Source organism: Cyanistes caeruleus, chromosome 2 (assembly GCF_971803275.1).
Source record: "Cyanistes caeruleus chromosome 2, bCyaCae1.hap1.1, whole genome shotgun sequence".
Lineage (NCBI taxonomy): Eukaryota > Metazoa > Chordata > Aves > Passeriformes > Paridae > Cyanistes > Cyanistes caeruleus.
In genome coordinates this window covers 36,158,890-36,181,509 of record NC_141702.1, presented here as the reverse complement: position 1 = coordinate 36,181,509, position 22,620 = coordinate 36,158,890, and the positions used below count along the sequence as shown (strand labels likewise).

General features: G+C 35.9%; 1 protein-coding gene across 7 annotated transcripts in view; it reads left to right on the top strand.

The window, feature by feature from the left end:
- RNGTT (RNA guanylyltransferase and 5'-phosphatase) overlaps positions 1 to 22,620 on the top strand; it is a 213,106-nt gene that overhangs the window by 71,962 nt on the left and 118,524 nt on the right. For all 7 annotated transcript variants that reach the window (XM_086876510.1, XM_086876509.1, XM_086876511.1 and 4 more), the window contains 2 exons: positions 13,531 to 13,666; positions 20,185 to 20,256. In XM_086876510.1, coding sequence (XP_086732636.1) covers positions 13,531 to 13,666; positions 20,185 to 20,256 — 208 coding nt within the window. The remainder of the gene's footprint in view (positions 1 to 13,530; positions 13,667 to 20,184; positions 20,257 to 22,620) is intronic.

The window sequence follows — 22,620 nt, the reverse complement described above, 5'->3', positions numbered from 1 at the left end:
GTTTCTTTTGGTGATTCCCCCCCCCCAATTTGGGTTTTTTTTTCAGTGGTAGAATTGTGCATGTTTACTTGGTTTCTTAGCATTATTGTATTTTTCTACCCATACTTAGAAAAAGTATTTCCCTAAATAAAAGGGCATTATTTATCATACAGTGTTGACTAACAATGTGAAATTGATTAGTTAAATTATCTGATGGTGATTCTATAAAATATCTTGGGGAGATTTACGTGTTTTTCTAAGTGTGTGAGTTCTGAGTCTGGTTTGGGTCAAAACTCATCCTCCTCCATTCTCTTGGAGCTCTGAGTTCAAAATCTTTTGACTTTGCCTTGCTTAGCCCAGTCTGTTGCGATTTGAAGAGTTTGTGCCTGCACTGTGGTCTTGCTTGTTCCGTCCCTGGTCTCCAGGGCCCTTGCTGTGGAGGTACCAGTGGGGCACACCTCCTGGTTCTGTTCCAGCATTCCTTCTGGAGCATGTTTGTCCCAAAAGGAAAAATACAGTGGGAACAAATACTTCTCCCCTCCTGTTTGTAAATGCCAATGCGTAAAGATGTGTATATTTACATCATAGGTTTAGAGAAATGAACTTTAAATTAAAAGATCTGTGAAGCTCATTCAGCATTGGCAGTCTTTGGTGAAATATTTCCTTTGTACCGGCTACTTGATTGTATGTAAATACTGTATGCAAACTCAGGCTGATTTGGAGAAAACCACCTCTAAAATCATATTGCTTTAAATTATTATTATTTAAATTAAAGTCACTGAGTTTTGCAGCTGTTCTGACTGCCTTGGTGTAAATTCTCTATATTTATTGGAACTGTTGTCAAACTATTGGTATCTTATAAATAATTTTAATGCTAATCTATTCATAAGCCAAAGGGCAAATTTCCCACTAGTAAAATCATGCCTTTTGGCTTTGCTGAGATGAAATATATATTGTATGTTAACAGTAGCTACAGGGAAGATACATCTTTGCAAATGTATCCAATTTTATAGTGTGTGTTTCTGGAATAATAGTCACTATCTGAGTAAGGTAATTGTACCAGCGTGTTCCAGGCGTTGCTGGATGACTCCGCATTATCAGCTTTGTACTGTAAAATGATTAGTCCAGGTGGGTAATGGCATGTTGTATCCCTTCATACAGATCTCATTAATACTGTTTGGAGCAGATGCTTCTTTGGATGAGTGGAGCTGAATGTTCAGGCAGGGTAAAGTAATGAGACTCCAGTTCCGAAGAAAAGACTGCTACCGCTAAGAATAATAAAAAGCTTAAAAATGGCTGTGGAATAATTCAAATCAATACAATCAAACAGAACTAGGTTTTACAATGGTGAAATGTGATCTGTACTAAATGGAATCTATTAAGGGCAGTAAGTTATTTTCCTGCATTTCTATGAGTACCTTTTTTATTTTTCACATCTGTACACATGCAATTTTAGTGAAAAATTATAAATATGATCATAATACTATGGCTGTTCAATTATGTTAAGGCAGCTATTTTAAAAAATGCAGAACAGGTAGTTCTTGCCAAAGGCTATTAAATTTGAAAAATATTCATGCAAATTTGATGGCTTGCAGATATCTAAATATGAATAAGTAGATGCAGAATAAAACAGCTCTTTGAGAATTGCTGTTAATTGTCTAATGTGTTTGTAACAAAATAGTTAGGTACATCTGTGAAGCTGTTTTTTCCTTTCATGGTTAGCAAATTACATTTACATTAAAAGAAAGGCCTGTTGCCTAAGTAATTAACTTTTTCTTGTTATCCTAATACAAAACAAAAATATTAAATGTACACTTAATTGTATGATAAAACTAATGGGCATTTTAATTTTTTTTAATCGAATAAATTCCATTTATCTTGAATGTATCAATAAATATATATATATAGAGTATTGATTTATACTGAATATAATTATTTTGATTTAATTACTATATTATCAAACTTACTATTAGTTTTTTTTTAGTTCAGCTTTTTGTAGAAATTGAAGAAATTTATTTTTTTTTAAGAACTTTTAAATTATTGGCAGTTGCAGCCTTTTCAGAAACCTTTATTTGTGATCCTTACTTGAAGGAAATTTATTCAGTATATTTTAAGATAACTTTTCTATAAATGTCATGAAAACAAGGTTGAAGTTTCTCTCAGATTTCCATGGCTCAGTAATTTTTCGTTCCCTACTCTTTTATCATTTACATGGTAAGATGAGACTTACATGCATAACTGATAAAATTGCAAATTTCTAATATGAGAAGTTATCAAAAAAAATTTGATATCCAAAATCCAGAGTAAATTGTGAAAAAATCATCACTGCTAAAAGAACAGCTCATAAAAAAAAAAAAAAAAGAGAAAACTGAGAAACAGATGTGTGTTTGTTTTAGAAATTAAGAGGTAAAAGGTACTAGCCCCAGAATTAGGTGGCAAGGAAGCAAAATGGTTGCCTGTTTGTAAAGGCTTAAAGAAAAGATACTTGAATGGGTTCATGGAAAAACTATTATCCCTGAGAGAGAGGAGGAAAAAGTTGAGATAATAATGAGAATGAAGGAGAACAGAGAAGATTGGAGAGTAGCGTTAATCCAATTAAATCCCAAATCTATACTCTTGAGAACTCATTATTAAGAACAAGAGACCAGATTGTCAAGAAAGCACATCTTGAGTGTCCTGGGAAAAAAAAGCTTGTCTCCTGGGAGTAAAGATATTAATGTGGAATTGAACTCAAAGGAGACTATTGGGAATCAGAAAGAAACCTCAGATTAATTTTCAGATTGTACAAATTACATGACCAGATTCTCATGGATGTGAAGTTTTATGCCCAGTAGTGGAAAGTTCCTGAAGTAGAGGTTTGCACAATTTATAGTGCATTCTTCCCTAGTTTAGAGGTGGGGGACAAAAATGTAGGGTGTTGAGATTTTCAGATGCCTTCAGAAGTGGTAGCAGGAAAGTTAACGAATCACAGCAAAGCATTTATGAGTAAAAGAGTGTTTCTCATGGTATGAATACTCTCTCCCTGGGCATCTTGCTCTCTGACCCAGATAACTACTGAGAAAGTGAATTACTATAAATTGTGTTTGGAATGTCTTGTCATTGAGCCATGTTTAGGGTTAATACATGTTTGTAGTCTCGGAGTAAGGAAGGAATGTTGGCCTCCTAATCATAGGATAGGGTGAAGAACCCACACGACAATCATCTGGCTGGTTTTAAACCACACCTTCCTTTCCTTCTCCTTCTTCCTCTCCCCACTTAACTTAAGAAACAGACTTAAATATTAATCAGTTTTACACCATAGTTGGTACTGTTGTTTATCCCTTTCTCTGTGGCTGTGTCATGTTTCAGTGGTGGGAAATTTTAAAGGATGGAAATATGCCAGGGTTGGGCATGTGCTGAATAGACTTTTCAGGACCAAAAGGATTTTTTTATAAGAATGACAGGTTTTGTGAACAACTGGGCTTAACCCAAGTTATTTGATCGCAAGTTAAATGAGCTTGATTCGATTGTGCTTATGTAACTATCAGCAATGGGCAAAGCCTCAACTGGTAATTATGCATCATTTGTGTGTAAAGGACAGCCATTCTTCAGACATTTGTATTATTTCCATTGAATGTCTCAAAGAAGTAGTTTTAAGTGTTTTTCTATTATTTGCACGAAACTGTCAAAATGAGGTGACACTTAAAGAAGAGATTTCGAACCAAAAACTTTACTTTAAAGATTAAAGTGACTGTTCTTAGTCCAGTCTTTCAATCTGCACACTGTGTTTTTATGATAAGTTTTTAAGGTCACAGGGGAAAGAAATGCAGTTTTTGTTTACATGCCATTGTCTCTTGTGGTCCTTCTTCATAATTATTTTAACTATCCTTTAGGGGAAAACAAGCTTGCCCATTTGAAACTACTGTACATCTGCCTCTGTAGATGGAAGAATTTTGGTTGAGAATGAGGCTGCAATCCACGTGGAATTTATTTCACTGACTTTACTTTGAATAATATAGCTAAGTGTAGATAGTATATATTTTGTCTGGAAACTGAAGTTGTGAAAGTTACTGAAATGGTTGCAGTAAAGCTTTTACTCCCAGTCAAGATTAAAAGCTCTAAATAAATAGCTTTTATAAACTACAGTATTAGTATTTGTTAGGAACCTGCAGTTTGATCATTACTTGTGTAATGATAACATAATGTTAGAAGCTTCTGCAAAAGTATATAAAAAACACATAAACGGTTCAGGATTAAAATGTAAAAAGTGTCTTTCTAATGATTGCTGAAAGGAGCAATTCATAGATGTTAGTCACTCTATACAATATTCCTCTTAATTTTCTAAAAAGCAGATGCCTAATTCATGCTTTTATTTTGTGCATTTAGGTAAGAGAGGAAGAGGAGATGGGATGGGGAGGCAGGAATAATGTGTTTCGACATTAGAGAGTTGGGATTTCAGGAGCTGTGAGTTGTTGCTCACTCTGCATCTTAATAATTGTCCTGTGCAGTTGTGTTGGCCATTAAATTTAGGATTATAAGACTAATACTTGCCTGTTTTCCAGAGCATTAGAACCCATAAATAGTATGCTTACTTGAGTTTTTATTTGAGAGTGTTAAAATAAAACTGGTAAGTTGAGTTTGGGTTAAGGGCACTTCTGGTTTGTTTAGCATGTCCCCTATCTCTAGATAAGGATATTCTAGCTCAGGGCAAGGAATGTCTGGGACAAGGTGGCCTCATTATCTCCACCTGTTGCCTGTCCTTTTCCCCTGTTTTCCCTACTGTACAGGCACTGAGAGCATATCTAGCCTTTGGCTAGCAGACTTTGACAGCAGAAAAGGAGCTGTCAGGTTTTGATAGCCAGACTTGTGGGTATTACCAAATAACTCATTCATTTTGTTTAACTATTAGTTTTGAACCAGGAGAGGTCTCTCTTGATTAGAGACCACCATTCAAATGAGGTAGCATAGGGTGTAATGAATTGTTGGACTAATATACAGAGCTATTGGATATAAATGATCCAATTTATATTTACTGGATATAAAAATACGTCTGGTTTTGTGTTTGGTTTTTTTGCAGGGGGCTGGTGATGGTGTATTTATGTATGTATTACTAAGGGACATCCCTATCACTTTGTTGCTTTTTCATCTCTTGAAATCTTGAAATCTTCCTTTTACAGTCTTATTAATTCCTCTGCATTGAGTCAATGCAGAGGAATTAATAAATAGATGTGACAGAACAGGTTATCCCTTATCTGGATCCAAATTGACTTGAATGGCTAAAGAAAGCATTCTTACTCTAGGTTGTGGTTTCTCATTTATGTGTGCTTGCAACACTGTCAGGACTCTGAAAGAAGGGTTTTGTGTCCCTTCCTGAAGTCTTTAAGGAGCACTGCTGATGAGATACTGTACAGGAAGTGTATTCTGTGGCACACAAAGTTTTATGGTCACAATTCCAGGCTCTTTGAAAAATGCTACCTAACTGATTATTCATATGTAACTATTTGAGTATTTGGACTGATTGTCTTATAAACTTTTGTTTATTTATGAATAGTTAATGCATTAAAATGCTTATTATGTGCCTTGTGCTATGAATGCTAATCTTAGAATAGTCAACTGTAGTCCTAAAATGTTCTAATAAGATCCAGATAAAGGGTGTGCTTGCATATATATATGATTTTCAAGCAACCAATATCAGTGATTACTGGCTTATTTATTTATTTTCCCTTCTCCCAGACCACTTTTAATAGTGGAACAGTACATTCTGTGCTGCTGGTTCTCCTAGGGGGGATTACAGACACATCCATGAAGCGTAACGGCTTATGTTCAGTCAGGGGAGAATGACATTCAGTTTGTGAAGTTGAACTATACAGATATCTAGGACATCCCTTTCTGTTGGAGCTGATCTGTTCTGTGAGCACAAATGGCAGTTGTGTTCCTGCTGTGGCTTGTGCCGGTGATGAAGGCGGAATTGACCCAAAATAGCTCTGGCCTAAATCAGTTCCAAGTTAAGGGGATCTCCTTTTTCAAAGCTGTGTTACTCTTTTAGTGACTGCTCTGTTATGGCCCTCCATGTGAGACGTTATGATTCACTTGCTTGTGGAAAGAAGCAATGTAACTTGTCATGAAATGCTGAATTAATTTGTTATTCTTTCTTATGTATTTTTTTTAACCTGTTGTTTCAGTCATGAATTTTGCTCTAAACCTCCAAGATATTTTCAGACATAAGTTTGTGGAGAGGGATGGAGCCAAAGAAGTTCAAGCAAGCTTAAAAATCTATCTGCCATAAATAATGAAGATAATAATATAATAATAATAAGATAATAATAACAACAATAATAACAGTAAAAATTACGAAACAATTCACTAGTTCTGTCAAGCTCGAGATAAAGTTCGTTTAATCTTGCAGCTTTAGAAGAAGTAATCAGAATGTTATACCATGCAGTTGTTTTCCAGCAGTGTTCCTATTGCAAGTTGTTAAATTTAAATTTAACAATAATTCGTTCAAATTTGGGTGAAACAAAGAGAATCTAGTATTTAAAGTTAATCCTTTAGTATAAGAATTGTTGCTGGGTAATATATTTTCTAGCTTGTTAACAATTTTGTTTTATATCAGACAAATGATGCTGATCATAATGAACTATAAGAGCTCCTCAGTATGTAGTAGCTGTAGTTTAATTTACCCTCTGTTGAAAGGCAAATAATGATTACAAGACAACTTTAAATTTAACCCATAAGGTTTAATATCCTTCTAAAAATAAAGAAACAAAACCCCCACAGCATTCAGACTTAATTAAAACCCTGAAAGACAGACAAGAAAAACACTGTAACTGGATAGTCTTTTTAAACCTTGCTAAATTCTTCATTTTACCAGCAGTTTCACAGTCTAATAATACTTTAGATAGAAAATGTAGTTTTACACTAGTTTTGAATTTGCCATCTGTTAAATTAATTAAAGCATCTTTATTTTTGATTTATAAAACAAAAAGTTTGAACTTGGTCTCAACTGCAGTACTTTATTAGGAGAAATTATAGTAGTTTCCACAATTCTTACGCATTTTTCTATGGTCCTTAGTGTTGCTGTTGTCTCCTTTGTTAAAAAACTACCCCAGGTGATGGGATACTACAAAGCTGTATAATGGCGCAACATTATTTCTGTATTTTTTGATATCCTGTTCGCTATCTGACCTAATTCTTTGTTTGCTGATTTGTTTTGTTTTATTCTGTTCGTTTGCTTGTTTGACTGCAGCTGCTGTTCCGTGCTCTCATGAACCCTAAAAAGTAGCTGCTATATGAGCTTTTTCAGCTGACAGTTAATTTAGAACCTTGTAAGGTGGGGAACTGTGGTCATGTCTCTTTTCCTCCTGGCTGTGGTACCCTTTGGCTATCAAAACTTGCAGTGTTTGTTGCTGTAGTTTTGGGCATATTGAAGATTTCTGTAGTAAATTTCATCGGCAGATCCACTGCCTCACTTGATGATGTTCAGGACTATAACAGTCACAAAATAACTCCTCTAAACCTTGCATTGTCAAGGGGAACAAATGAAAAAGGGAAGGTTACATTCAGAGTTTAAAGGAGAGTGGTTGCAGGCAAGAATAAGAAAAAGATTTTGATGCTGAGCAAGATAACTGTGGAGAGGAGACAGTCAAGTAGTAAAAATTATGGAGACTGAAAAGCTCTATAAGCTGTGTGGTATCAGCTTACAGTGGTGACTTGACAAGGTTACTTCGTTATCTGGAATACCACCTCAACAAATCTTGTGGAAATGAAATTCTTTGTTCTGAAATCAGCAGGGTGATTGGGGAAGATCAATTCATCAGTGCCTGGAGGTATTTAGAAGACACGTGTATGTGACACCTCGGGACATGGTTTTGTGGTGGACTTGGCAGTGTTAGGCTTACATTTGGACTCAATTATCCTAAAGGTTCTTTCCGCCTGAAATGATGCTATGAATATCAAAATCAAGCACAGCTCTTCCACTTTGCTATATGAGGTGATCAATAAGACAAGATTTTTTTTTTTTTTTTCTGTACTAGCACTGAGTCAGGGCAGTGGTAGCTTGGACTAATGATCCAGAACATGAAGGTGGATATTGGAAACCTTCTGATTTCTCACAAAATCAGATGTTGGTGTAGCAGATAAACCAGGATAACTTTCTTGACTGTAACATAAATATTGGAAAGCATTCATTTTGTTTAGGTTTGTTTAGGAAAGATGCAAGATAAAATATGAGGAATAACATTTTATTTTCCTAATAAATGAAAGATAGAAAATTGTTACAGGGTTCATATTTTTAAGAAAATCACTACAGGATTCTTAAAGAAAATTTCTGTATTACTGCTGAATCTTCTGTAGATGCGTGATTAGAGTTGTCATGATGAGCACACTTTAACATCTAATGCAAACTGAGTGTCTTGACCTCCATAATAAGAGTTTAACCAAGACAGTTTTGAAGCAGATGGAACTGGTCACTTCACATCACGGAGACACCTTACAATTGTAGAAGTTAACCAGAAGTTGAATTCTGCTGTCTTACGAGGGTGGAGAATTGGTGGAGCATTTTAACAGGTGACAAACCCAAGGGCTTCTGAGTGTACTAAGAGATATCCAAGACACATTTATGTACTAAACAAGAGCTTAGTAGCAGTATTTTAGTACTGAGGGGAAAAAAATGTCTTGATTTTAGAAGCCAAGTTTGGATCAATCATGCTAAAGCTTTGGTTTAAATTTGAATTATGATTATAATGAGAGGTAAAAATAGATCAAAAATGCAGGTTTTCTCTTTATTAAATGACAGATTTAGTTGCCTCTATGAGCTGTAGCTAATAGAATTACTCAGAATTACTGTGGTTGAGGAACACAGTCTGCAGTATAGATGAGGAATGGGATTTCCTCTGAGTTCAGCCATTTTGATAGGAGTTGGTATAAGGGAAAAATTGTGGTTTTGGCCTAGAAAGACTGGTACATCTCATGCTTCTGGACTTTGACAAAATTTCTATTTATGAGAGGGAGAGTGAGGGTAAGAAAATTGCTAGAATTCTAGGATAGGTAAAGAACAGACTGAAAGAAAATGGCAGTGGATGGTTTTGAAAGCAAATGCATACACAAGTAGCGATCCTGAATATTAATTTTGTTTTATCATTAAGTGTTTTTAAACAGAATCCAAATATGTTCTGATAAACAAATGAGGGACATCAGCCACTGAATTCACTGAGGAGCAGAATAATAAAACTGGAAGAATATTTAGTAGTAGAAAATGCAAGGTCATGACAGAGAAATATTGGAGCTGGAGGCTGCTAATTGGAAATGACTGTCACTCACAATCTAAGGGATTTTTTTTTTGTTTAAAATGCTGTGGAGACCACTGATGGCATTCTTTAACCTATAAATAAGTGAGAGAAGTACAAAATGTTGGTATACTCACAGCAGACTACCTTCCAAAGGTCTATGTGTGTGTTTTTTAAGAAATTATTTGGAATTTGGGCTGTTGAATACATAGTTCCACAGCAGCTTCTGCATGTAGCAAGCAGTGTTTCTTGCTGGCTGCAGTGCTGTGTACTCATGCAAATGACAACGTGTGTGCAACTTTGGAGAAGGTGATTTGTGACAGAACTGTCAGTGTGCTGGTTAAAAAGACACTGTTTCCTTTTGTTTACATATTGAAAATAATATTATAAGTCTTCTTGTAAGTTCCTGTGTTAGAGTCCCTGTATCCAGGCTTTATCATCCTTGAGGAGACATCCTTTGAAGCAGCAACCACTGCCAGCAGCAATTAATAGAAGAAAGCAAGCTGAGCCATCCCCATTTATCAGGATTTAGGGTCTTTTGCTCCATGTGCTACAGGCCAGCTTCGAACTTTTCTAATTTAACTTACTCTAAATCCAGCACAGTCTGGATTTGGTTCAGGACATGGAACTGCAGCAGCTTAGTGACACAGATAGATGATCTCCTACTGTCAGTGGATAAAGGGCAGTCATTAATTTTCATTCTCCTGGCCTTTTCCTCAGTGTTTGATGCATTTGGCTAGCAGTTGATGCTTTCTTGCCAGGAGGGAGTGGCAGGGTCCAAAGTAAAACACTTATGTGACTTGGCCTCATCTTGGATGATCCATGTACGGAGTGGTGATGCACTCGTGTTTTTTGAAATGTTGCCAATGATAAAAGGAAATTAAGAATCTGAAAATCATATCTGCAGCAGGATTTGTAGTTGCCTCTGTGTCGGTGAGCATATTAGAGATGCTAATTGCTGTTCGGATTTGGGTAATGCTTATTTGTGTGGGAGGGCAGCACTTTCACAAGACTGAATTCCAGGTTGTGTAATGAACTCCCTTCGGAATGGAGAGCTGCTATGTATTTTGCGCTTAGAGTTGATGGAATTTCTTATATTTTGCATTCTTTAATGTGATAATACAGACACAGGCATATTTAGAAAGGAAAATGAAAAAAAGCAGCGACGGCAGCGCTGTGTCGAAATAAATAATCTTCTTTGATATAGCCTGTCTAAAGAAATACTGCAGGGCGAAGAAAGCTCCTAGAGGAGCTGAATTTTTAAGCTTCCTTTGAAACAATATTTCTAATCCATTTGCTACTTGTAGGTTTTTTTTCAGAAAATCACTTGTGTGCTGAACTCAAGCTCAGAAGATAGGATCTTAAAGTTTGAGGAAGCTGTGTTATATTTTTATATTATACTCAAGGTTTTAAAAGCACAAAATTAACATATGTAAGCTTACTGCTGAGATGGTTGCTGTCATTTTGGCTGAGAGAAAGAAGTTAAACATAGATAAAGTGCATGACAAAATCAAAGTTGGAGGCAAAACTTCTGTGAATACATAGGCAATCAATTTTGTGGTAAATGTGTTTTGGTAAGCACTACACCCTGTGTAGTGAGGCACTGTGTTGGGGGAGCATTTCAAATCCAGTTTTGTGAATCCTAATAATTTGGAAAAGAGTGCAGAGGCCACATGGGTACAGTGGGTACAGTGTCAGATTTGGAGATTAGGAAATGCAGTTCTGTTCTTGTCCCTTAATCTCAATGACCATAGATTGACTGACACCAAGTAATTTACCTTATTTAAGGCATTAAGTAATATCTTCCTGAAATGTACTTTCAAATTTAATGATGAAAAATGCTAAACCTCCACATAAAGGAGAAACCTCCATTTTTAACTTTGGATTTTCAGTGTAGCTCATGTCAGCTTCAAAATTGTGTAAAAACCAAAAATTTAACCACCACCACCGAAACATGCTCAACTGAAAATGGAAGTCTAATAAAAAAATTCTTTTAGCTTGTCTTTGGGGCCCAACTGATGTGGATTGCACGATACAGGATCTCTGTGGAGGCAAATGAGCTTTTGATAGAGTTGCCTTTATTTGGGTATGCTAAAAATAATTGATTTCTGAAGAGAAAACTTTATTTGATGGTTGACATTTTTTAAAGTTTAAAAATTAAAGTTATTAATACTCTGGTAAGTGATTTGGAGATCTGTTTGTCTAATACCAAGAACTGTCACTCTGTTAATGAAATTTTCATCCTATTTCCTGAATTATTGTGTTAATAATAATGTCTATAATAATATTAATATAGAATTAATAACAGGCCTTGCCTCAGGATCAGAAGTGAATGAAAAGTAGCTTCTAATGTAACTAGATTTTATCATTTCTATGACTAGATATTTTATCTGTTTGTGAGATTAATCTGCATGGATGCCGTGACCCTCTATTTGTCAGAATTTCTTGGTTTGTAGTGGTTGCACTGACAGTTTTGTGAGATGATGTTTGTAGCTCAAACATGTTTCTCTACTTCCTTGTATAGTTTTCAGAGGTGAATGAGTAATTCTGTTATTGCTCTTATTGCTGCTCTGCCTTTGTTATTTTATTTACTTGTCTGGTTTTACATTCGGATTGAGCCATCTGATGTAGGACCATGTCATCTTGTGTACTTGCCCAGGGTCTAAAACAATGGGGCCTGGTTACTAATTGGAGCTTTTGGGTGCTCACACAATAGAGGTAATTAGTAATAAATGTACAGCTGTAATAGCAAGTAGTGTTGACAGTGGGCAGTGCAGTGCATGACAGTTAAGTTCCTGTGTTCTGTCTCTAGTGAATGCGTTTGAGAAATCATCTCTCTTCTTTCTTTGCCTTTGTGGTGTTGCCCAGAGGCGTGTTCTCTATTCTGGTGTAAGTGCTTATCTGCTAATACCTTAATTAACTTCTTAAAATGTAAATGGCCTTGGTACATCGAAATAATATTCAGAAATATACTGTTCAGCAGTCTGCAAGATTTCTCCATGAATGCTTGTAGTGTCATCTGGAGAAAACTTTAAACCTGATATTAAGCACAAGAACTTAAGCTTTTTGAGTGAAACAAGCAAGCAAAAAACCTCAAACAACCACCCAGCTCAAATCCCTCATTAATTGATAAATTCAGTTTCACCAAAACCTTACCTATCTCTTGCTTCTTGCACATTTTCAATTATTAGCTGCTCATAGAACACTTCTGTTTGTCAATCCATCCTTGACCAAATTTTTTTCTGTCTTATGTTGGTAGTAATTAGAACTTCGATAAATTCTGTTGTTTGGACCACATTCAGAGTTTTATTTCAGTAGTTTATTAAATTGGGAGATTAGAGGAGTTTTCAGCCATTCAGCTAAAAAAGCGTCAAAAAAACTACTTCCAAAATGAGACATATCTGGATCAGGTTAATGTCTGAAGCAGAGAACTTGTTCAGATTCTAAGTTAGACACGTATATTACCATGAGACCCAGACAGATAGGTCTACATAAAAGTAATTCACTGTCCTGAGACAAGATTTTTTTCTGTCTTCAAAGTCAGCACATGCTGTTTCTCAGCATCTCTCTGAAGTAAGATACAGAATCATAGAAATCATAGGATCATAGAATGATTTGGATTGGAAGGGACCATCCAGATCATCTAGTTATGAAGGAAGATGGCATGCAGAGAGGTATACTTAACAAAACCCTTGTTTGCATACAGAATACCTGTGAAAATTCTCCGTGGGCTTTAAAAGGTCTGTTACAGTTGTAGAATTGTAGCCCTGAAGTGTTTGTCCATGAGAAAGGAATATCTAGGGTGTGGCCTGGTTAAAATGCTGTAGCAACTAAGCACTCATAGCCACTATTCTCTCCTGTCTGTAACAGGATGGGTGAGAAAATCAGAAGACTGAAAGTGTGAAAGATCAAGGGTTGAGAAAATATAAGGAAAAGTAAGGAATTTTTACTACTTTCCATTGGCAGGCAGGTATTTTGCCATTTCTAGGAAAGCTGGGCTTCATGATGTTCAACAGTGACTTGGGAAGAAAAACACCGTAACTCCAAATGTCCCCTCCTTCCTCCTCCTTCTCCCATTTTTTATTGCTGAGAACTACATCATATGGTCTGGCATATCCCTTTGGTTAGTTTACAGATTTAAACTTTTAAATGTAAAAAAATCCTTTTAAAATATGTTTTTTTATAATATCTGTCATGATTACTTGTTTTTAACACTTAATATAAAACAAAGTAATAGAGATTTTGAGGATATACCTGTAATTATAATATCTTAACACTGCCTTTCCAGGTACATGATGCTGATTGATGGCAAGAATGAAGTTTATATGATTGATAGAGACAATTCCATTTTTCATGTATCCAACCTGGAGTTTCCGTTTCGTAAAGATCTTCGCACACATCTAACAAACACTCTTCTAGATGGGGTAAGGAGCATATTGTGTAATTATTGTAACAATTTCAGTGCTGTTTGCTTCTGTTCATAAACAGCATTTTTAACTAATAAACAAATTTTTAGACCTGGATCGGTGAATCATAGAATTTCAGGAGAAATATAAATTCAGTCACTGGCTGAATGTGGGAGTTGCATTTTGTCAGAAACGACTTACCTACAGAATAGTACTGGTGACTGCTCTGGGGGGAGCTGTTTGTCTTTGAAATAAATCAAGGTATTGAGATCACATTCTCTGAATATGAGAAAAGGCTTGAAGAGAAGCTAAAAAAATTTATTGCAGAACTTCATCTCTTGCTACAGCTTTATATTTTAAAATAGTAAACATGGTCAATTTTATACAGCTCATGGAATATACTTCTAAAATTTGATAAAATTTTCATCATGTTTTGATACACTTCTGTGAATAGATATCTTTGTTTCTGTCACCTTTATTTTCAGGATCTGAATTTTTGAATGATTTAGAAATGCCTTAGTTATACTTCTTTAAGGCTAAGACATTTATAAGTTGCTATGCTAATTTAAATTACGTAAACTTGCTAATGAACTTTTTGAGCCAGTTGTTAAACAAGCTGTAAAACATACGGATTTGTCTTTTGGAGGCTGGGCTGGACTAAGTTTGGTGGCAAGCTTTTCAGAGCCCCAGCCACAAGAAGAAATTACTTCTTTCTTGACTGTCCTATTTCACATGACCAAGAGAATTTCACTAGCTCTTTTGCTAATAGATCAATGCAGTTTCCTATTTTATTTCAGTAGTATTGGAGACTCTACATTTCTGTAACTCCAGCTTGATGAAGTATTTTCGTACCTGGGATATCTTCCATATTGATCCTCTGAAGCCTAATGCACTTTTCAGCCATATTGTCTGTATTTACTCTCTTTCCTTTCTTAGGCCCTTGTTGTCAGCATTCTACTTGAAATGTCACTTCTGTGAATGATGTGTCTTACTGAACACACATTTACATGTGAAGCGTGTATAAATTGAATCTGCGAGGATAATTACTGCAAGGAACAATGTACTGTCTCAGGGACAGAGAAGCAGATAATGGAATATTTTCTACCAGCTCTGCTTCACTGAAAAATTGAGAGCATAGTGCAAGAAATGCCATGCTGTCAGCTCAGAAGTGGTTGCACAAGCTGTCGTGTCTGGTAGGAGCCTCTTCAGCCAGGCAGCTTCCTAATGATATACATAATATTATTCGTAATGACATAAGTTAGTCAAAGTTCCATACTTTTGAGATAAAAAGTCTGGTATTGCTGATTTTTCCCTTGCTACTTCTAAGGCTCTTGAGAAAGTAATGACTTACTAGTGTCCATACAGTGCACTCCTAGTTCTTGAGGGAAATAGCTGCTCTTACATTTATTTATTTAATTATTCTCTGTATTTCAAAACAGATGTTTTAGTGAAGTTGGCTGATACATACATGGTAGAAGACGGGGATATTGAGTAGCAGTTGGGCATGGAAGAAGGTCTCTGATCTGGTGTGTTGTGTTCCCCAGATTTATAGGTTAAGTCTCTTAACAATAACTGAAGTACTCTCAGGTTCCCAGAGTATGAACTATAACTTTGTGTAATTTGTTGTTCTGTAAAAGTTTGACTTTTAATAGTGCGTTTTGGTGTTTCACTTTATTGGCATAAAATCAGTCTTAGTGTGACTTCTTTTTTTCCACCCACACTTTTTTTTTTTCTTAAAAGGAAGTGAAAAGCAAAATGACATGAAATGAAAATGTTCTGACTGAATGAAATACCATGAGATAAAACTAAAACCTTTCAATGGATAAATACTTTCAATAGTAGAGATTTCTAAATTTGCTTTGGTGTGGTCAGTTAAATAAAAAGCTGTTGCTGGAATATTTTTTTTCAGTTGAAATTTCTTTAACATGTTTAAGGATAAGACTTGCCTATTATCAGAAGAGCTTAACTTTGTAATTGAATATTTGTTTAATGTTGATGCCAAATTAAAATTTCCATGAATGATCCTTTACTCTAGATATATGCATGATTGATTTTATTTTATTTTTTAAATCCATGGGAAGAAGTTGGCTTTTTCTCTTTTAACATATTTTGCTAATTAGTGCTTGAAGGGCTGTTGACGTTAATTCTTTAATTACAGGCTGAAGTAGTTCATACTTACTGTCCTTGAAGTAGCTTTCTCTCTTTCAGGGAATGGAAGTATAGAATGAGGTGGTCCAATCAATATTGCTTTACAGTATTCTTAAAAATATGAGGAAAAAAAGGAAAGAGAAAACAGAAATATCAGTGCCATGCAGCAAACAACTACTGGGTTTAAGAATACAAAAGATTAATGTCCCCCTAACATTATTTAGAATGACAGTGTACATGAAACTTTCATAAAGGCAATTTCCATGCATTCAGGGATCTATTAACTTGCTTTAAGGCCTCTGGTGTAAGCCTTTCATGTGGTTGTCTTTGAGAATTTCAGATGCATTTGTGGTTCACTTCAGGCTGAAATGACTTGCAAACAGTTCTTATGATCAGTTACATCTCGGGTGATGACAGATCTGCAATGCTCTGTGCTCATCTCCAGCTTTTCAGTTGCAGTTGTTCTCCTGTCATGGAAGAAAGTTTTCTGCAAAGCTCATTAAAGCTAATTTAAATTTCACCTACAGGTGACTAGTATGACTTATTCCTTTAGAAGCCAAGTGTTCTGCACCCATAGTGCTATCTGAGGGAATGCATAGAGTTTTGTTCAAATGTTTTGGCTGTCATGGAGAAAAACCTAAATAGCTATTTTCAGGAGCTTTCTTGGCATTCTGCTTAGCTTTTGAACAGTTGAGTGGAAAAGGCAGAGGCATCCTGAGGCTTGAAATAACTTTTACAATTTTAATACAATTTTTTAATCTTTTTTTTTTTTAAATATAAAAATGCTGTTCACACTTGAAGACCTAGAGGGCCAGGAACTCCATAAATGGAGAGCAAGATAAAAATTCATTTATGTTTTTGTATCAGTAGAAACCTTACCTATTTGTCAGCTGTCTCAGAAATTGCAGAACTTAAAACTTGAGTTTGCAAAAGCTGGTGCAAAATAGATTTATGCAAAATGGATTTAAGAAAAAAGGCAAGAAACAAACCCTGTTTTCATTCCTGAAACACAGCAGTGACTAGAATTGTGTTAAAGATAAATGGATAAAGGATTAAGAAAAGGCACAGGAGGAAAAGGAACAACAAACAGATGCATTATTAGATCTGATTCCATACTCTGTGTCAACAAAAAATACATTCTGCAAGCGGCTGGTAAAATTGGATCCTTTGCTTTGATTGAATTTTGGATTATTTTCATCTGAGTTACTCTCTAGAGATGTGATTCAAGGAAAAAAGTCCATGAGCTCTCAGTCCAGCACCGTTCTTCTGGTATTTGTCCAGCAAAAAGCTCTTCACACTGTTGCAGGTCTAATATACCGTACAATTGTGCTTTGCAACACCACAGGATCGAGGAGAGTAACACCAGCACAGTATTGCCAGATTACATTGAATTAATTGATCACTGGACCTTTGTTCTTCAGGCCCATGGGTTAAGGGGATACCTAAACCAGCAGCTAATGGACAAGTGCTAATAGCAGAGGTAGTTTTAAAGCACACAATACTGGCTGTAAATCTGCATGGAGTCTATAGAGAGAACTGCATGGATGCTGGTGTGCCTTATGGATACTTCTATGTTGTGTCAACATGTCTTGTGAGTGGATTTGGGTTTAAATTTTTAGTTATCTAAAAATTGGCTTAAATATAGTCTTATAGTTTCAGGTTATTACTCAGGTCCGAACGAGTAATTTTAATTGTGGTCATTTCTCAAATACTGCATTTTCCCATCTTCTCTGAAGTTGTCTCTGGAGTCTATTCCCTGGTGTATTTTTCAATCCTGATAATCAAGGAAGATTCTGAAATCTGACTGTAAAATAATGATGTGTTAGAGCATTTCTAATCTGAGCCATTCTTGTGCTCACTTTACAGCTTTTGCCTTATGACAGTTGTATTGGCGTAACTAATGGAGCAGGGAATGTTGTTGTCATGATGGAGATGTGCAGTGCAGGAATTTGTCATCTCATCTTCTGAGGAATATTGTGCTACTGTTTTTTGCTCTAGTAGCTGGGATTTCAGTCAGGATGTCAAAGAGAACAGGAGGCAGGGGAGGGGGGAAAAGAAGGGAGGAGATGAGGAAAAAGACTTGTTTGATAAGTAATAGAATAAAAATGTTTACATGTCTGAAGCAGAGAAAAAATTAAAAATAAACACTTCAAAGGATGTTTAAAAACAGTTCTTGGTCCTCTTTGTTGTATTTTATAATCCTTCTTAAACTGAATATGCAGAGATTCAGGTTTTTAAAATTAGGCATAAAATCTTGTAATACCAGGCATTGAAATGTTTTCAGGGTTTTGCATACAAATGCTAGCTTTGCATCAAAGCTGAGGTTCTGAATATGCATACTGAGAAAGTGAGTCCTTAAACCCTAAATATGTGCTCAATTAAATGTGTTTCCAAACAGTTGTTTCACCTGCCAGTTCAGCTGAGAGTTAATGAAAAAGCAAAATTCTTTTGTTTCACTGTTACTATGTTATTTCTTTCACCTGATTGCTATCTGGAATTTCAGGTGGGTTTTTTATCCTGGGTTTTTTTTCCCCTTGCATTATATCTTTACACCCTCTTCCAAGTTTGCATATTATGCCTTCTGTCTCTTGAGTCCTACCCATCTGTTCTTCTAGTTAGTTATAAAATTTATTGTCAAAGAAGGCATTGCAGCATTGTGTCTGTTGTTCCTCAAAGAACTCACCAGTGTCCTACCTAAATCGTGGGCACTAGCAGAATGGCATTTTGTTACATCACTTCTGTGTAGACCTTTTTTGCACATGTTGACAGTGCCTGTGACTAAATTTTTAGAGGTAAGATACTGTAATACTACAAAGAAATAGCTTTCACTTGTTGGATTAATGCTATTTTTAATTTTTTTTAAAAATTATGCATAATGATGTATAAGGTCAACTCAGGTATTGATTCACAGCACCTGTGAATGCTGCACATGGCTTTGAAATCCCAGTCTCTCTCTCAGTGTTGTGTTTACAGAAGATGAGTTTCCAAAATATTAAGTAGGCAACTTAGATTTCCTAGTGGTTTTTGAGAACAACATGTTCTTGTCTTCTAGTTTAGTTTTAAATGCTTCAAACTTTAAATTTTCCTTAAAACAAATCTTTGTTTTAACAGCTGAACTGCTTTTTTATTTTTCAAAGCAAATTGTGGTTAGATGCTAGGTACAATTAAAGAATCTTGTTATTGTTGTACAGACTGAAAATTAATCCTACATGAGTCAATCAGACTTTTTTGGTTTTATTTTGTAGAATCTATGGATTCTGAGAAAAATTAAAAGGTTGTAAGACATAAAAAGAGCAAGATATTGACTAAGCAAAATTAGAGTTGATGTAATGTTCTTTTTTGAAATAATTCTTGAGCTCCTGATTTTGCTTTCATCATGTCATAGTGCACTGTTTTCAATTGTTTTGTCTTGTTCATGTGAATTTGGAATTTCAACTTTTAGGGTTTTTTTTTTAAATTAAAAGAATAAAAAAATCTGTAACTGATACAACACATTAGCCAAGAATCAGGTAGGGGAGGGAGGGAGAAGATGGATTGCATTTAGAGAAGTGGTTATTTCAGAGTTGCCTCTGGAAAAGATCTGTCAGACAATGGTTGTTACCATTTTTAGTCTTCATATTGGTTCATCAAACTCTATGTCTAATTCCTGTCATAGGAAGCCCGAGTTACAGATGTAAGCACCGCCATGTAAGGTGTATGTATTTTTGTATGTACCATTAAGTTCAGGAAACATTTTTGTGTTTGGATGTTGATCATTAATATTCTTTCCCTACCTGACATGTATTCAATCTGATTTACCGGTACATACTGAATGTTAACGGACGTCAAGTGATGCAGAGAGAGTCTGTGATATTTCTGTCTGAAGGAGCCATCCTGTTTAGTCACAGTGCAATGTTCAAGCAAATTGCAGCTCTCACTGCTGCCTAGGATGCTTTTAAAATTAAAAGATCCAACCTGAGCATAGGAAATAAATGTGAATGTTCTTTACATCCTTGCTGTTTTACTTCTGATTGTGAGCAAGATTTCCAGTAGTGTTTGGTTGGGTTAGGATCACAGTTCTTACTGAGGTTTTTAAAAACTCATTATTCACTCAGGATTTTGAAAGCTGTGGGGAAACTAATGTATAAATGTTGCCAATCAGAATAGGAAGCCCTAGCACAGCTTCCTGGTGTTTTGCTGAAAGCTTCTTGAGAGACTTTCAAGACCACCATTGTTTAAAAATAATATTTTTATAATCTTGACCAGTTATAAAATATTTTTTGTAATAAAGATGTGGCCAGTGTTTGATTGCATCATGGTTGCACGTATATGCACTAAGTATAAATGTGTCAACATTCTTCTTTTATATTTGTGAAAAAAAATGCCAATGCCTCTTCTTTTCTTTTAAGGAGATGATCATCGACAAGGTTAATGGACAGGTTGTCCCTCGGTACTTGATATATGACATTATTAAGTTTAATGTAAGTACTTTCAGTTTTATTGCTTATTATTTGTTATTAATTCTTACTTCAGTTTTAATCTTATTTATATAAATAAGGGCTTCAAAGTAAATATAAACACCAAAAGCATTTGAGTATTTTGCGTCTTGATAACAAGCAATGCATCAGAATTTATATTGACAGCAGCCTTACAATACATGTTGACTTATTTTCACTTGCTCAAGAAAAAATGGCCATTTGAAACAGTCTGCTAGACACTGTTGGAAAATTTCCCATTTCTAGAGCATGTTTAAACTATTTAGGCATTGAAGGGTATGGAGGAGTTAGCCTGGTGTATTTGTTACCAGAGCTTCACAATGCTTGTTAGGCTGCTCTGTCACCTCCTTCTCAAATTTCTGTTTGAAACCAGGCAGCTGGTCCTCTGCTAAGCCCTCAGCAGCAGGGTCCCCTGGTGGCACAGGCTGTAGGGAAAACGTATAATAAGGAAATGTCTTGCAGAAGTTATTGAAGAGGAGCATAGAGTCTAGGAATAAAGTGTTTGTGATCACAAGAAAGAGCTGTTAAGCAGTACTGGAAATAGGAAATTTGTTTTCCATAAAACCAGCTTTCAAATACAGTAAAGGTTTGAATATCATCAAGGGGCTCTTGCTGGTGCCATTTACAGACTGTTTTTGTTGTTGTTTTCTTCATAGTAGCTCGTATGATACTGTGTTTTGGATTTGTAAATTAGCATGGAATAGTGCTGATAACATAGAGGTGTTCTCTGTTACTGCTGAGCAGCGCTTCAAGCCCTTTTCTGTTTCACCCTACTGCACCAGTGAGTAAACTTGGGGTACACAAGGAGTAGGGAAGGGGACACAGCTGGGACAGTTGACTCCAGCTGACCAAGGGGACATTCCTTGCCATGTGATGTTGTACTCTGCATATAGAGCTGGGGGAAGAAGGATGTTTGTAGCGGCGGCGTTTGTCTTCCCAAGTCACCATTATTTGTGATGGAGCCCTGCTGCCTCGGGATGGCTGACTGAACACCTGCCTGCCTGTGGGAAGTGGTGAATGACTTCCTTGCTTTGCTTTTTTTGCATGTGCAGCTTTTGTTATAGCTTTGAAATGCTCTTTATCTCAAACCTTGAGTTTCCTCACTTAGACCATTTTGATTTTCTCCCCCTGTGTTGTTCCAGGGGAGTGAGTGGCTGCAGAAGGTTTAGCACCTACTGTAGTTAAACTACACCAATATGTTAAATTTAGTCAAAATAGCCCATGGAGAAAACACTAGTATCTGTTAATGCTTCTGAAAAAACAAAATTATTGTTTCAGCGCGCCTAACAGGACAAAAACAATATTAGTAAACCACAGGACATTTCTAAACTACAGTTGACTCTTCCAGTCTTAAGTAAGGTACTACTCAGTCGGTGTAAGTGGAAATTGCAAGTGTAGGCATGGTACCAGTCACCAAATTGCTTAGGTATTCTTGGAAGCATAGTCATATACTGTGACTTGGGACAGCTGCTTTTAAAAAGAGTAGTTTGTGGGGAAGATGTGTTAGATTAGGACTAGAAGCTTTTGGTTAACACATTTTAATTCTGTATCTGGATGTCCTTTCTCTAGCCTTTTCTGAAAAGTAGGTGTTAGTTTCCTGGATCCCTCCTACCATTAAGACTTTTCCCTAAGCAAGAATTCCATGTACTCTTCTGAAAAATATGGTCTTCTATAACCACTCATAGGTTCTCATTTTTTCGTTACATTTTCCTGCTGCTCCACCTGTGGCTCTGTGTTTATTTACCTTCATGTCCTGCCTTGTCTCTGCTCTCCTTTTGAGTCTAACCTGCCATTCACTGCTGTTACACTTCCTTTGAAGTAAACATGTAAGGAGTGTACAGTTATTCAGTTTGGGGATGTGCATATATTAGCAGAATAACACTTTACAAAACTCATAATTATTTTGCTTAAATTTTGTTTTGAGGTGGAAGAGGAGTTGTATCATTGTACAAATGATACAACCCTCATTTGTAGTGAAGTCCAGACTTAACATGATGAATCCCATTTGACAAACAGAAAAAATGATCAGTAGGTTTCCAGAGGATTGTCAGTGTTTTGGAAAAATCTGCTTTTGAGCAGTGTTTGGTTTTGTTTGGTTTTTAAGTACTGTGGGAATGAGAGAGAGGAGCTAGTTACTATGTCATACTTTTTTAAAGTCAAGGACAAATTAAGATAATGTTATCAGTATGAGTACAAGCAGGGCTTTAGCTGCAAGAAGTCATTAGCAGTGACCCTACTATAAAGATTAAAAAGCACAGCTGTTTTTAGGTTAATTTTAGAAGCTTAATTATAAAAATGGGCACCCAAGGATGTTTGGTTTGGCAAGAAATGATCAACAGAATTTTATCA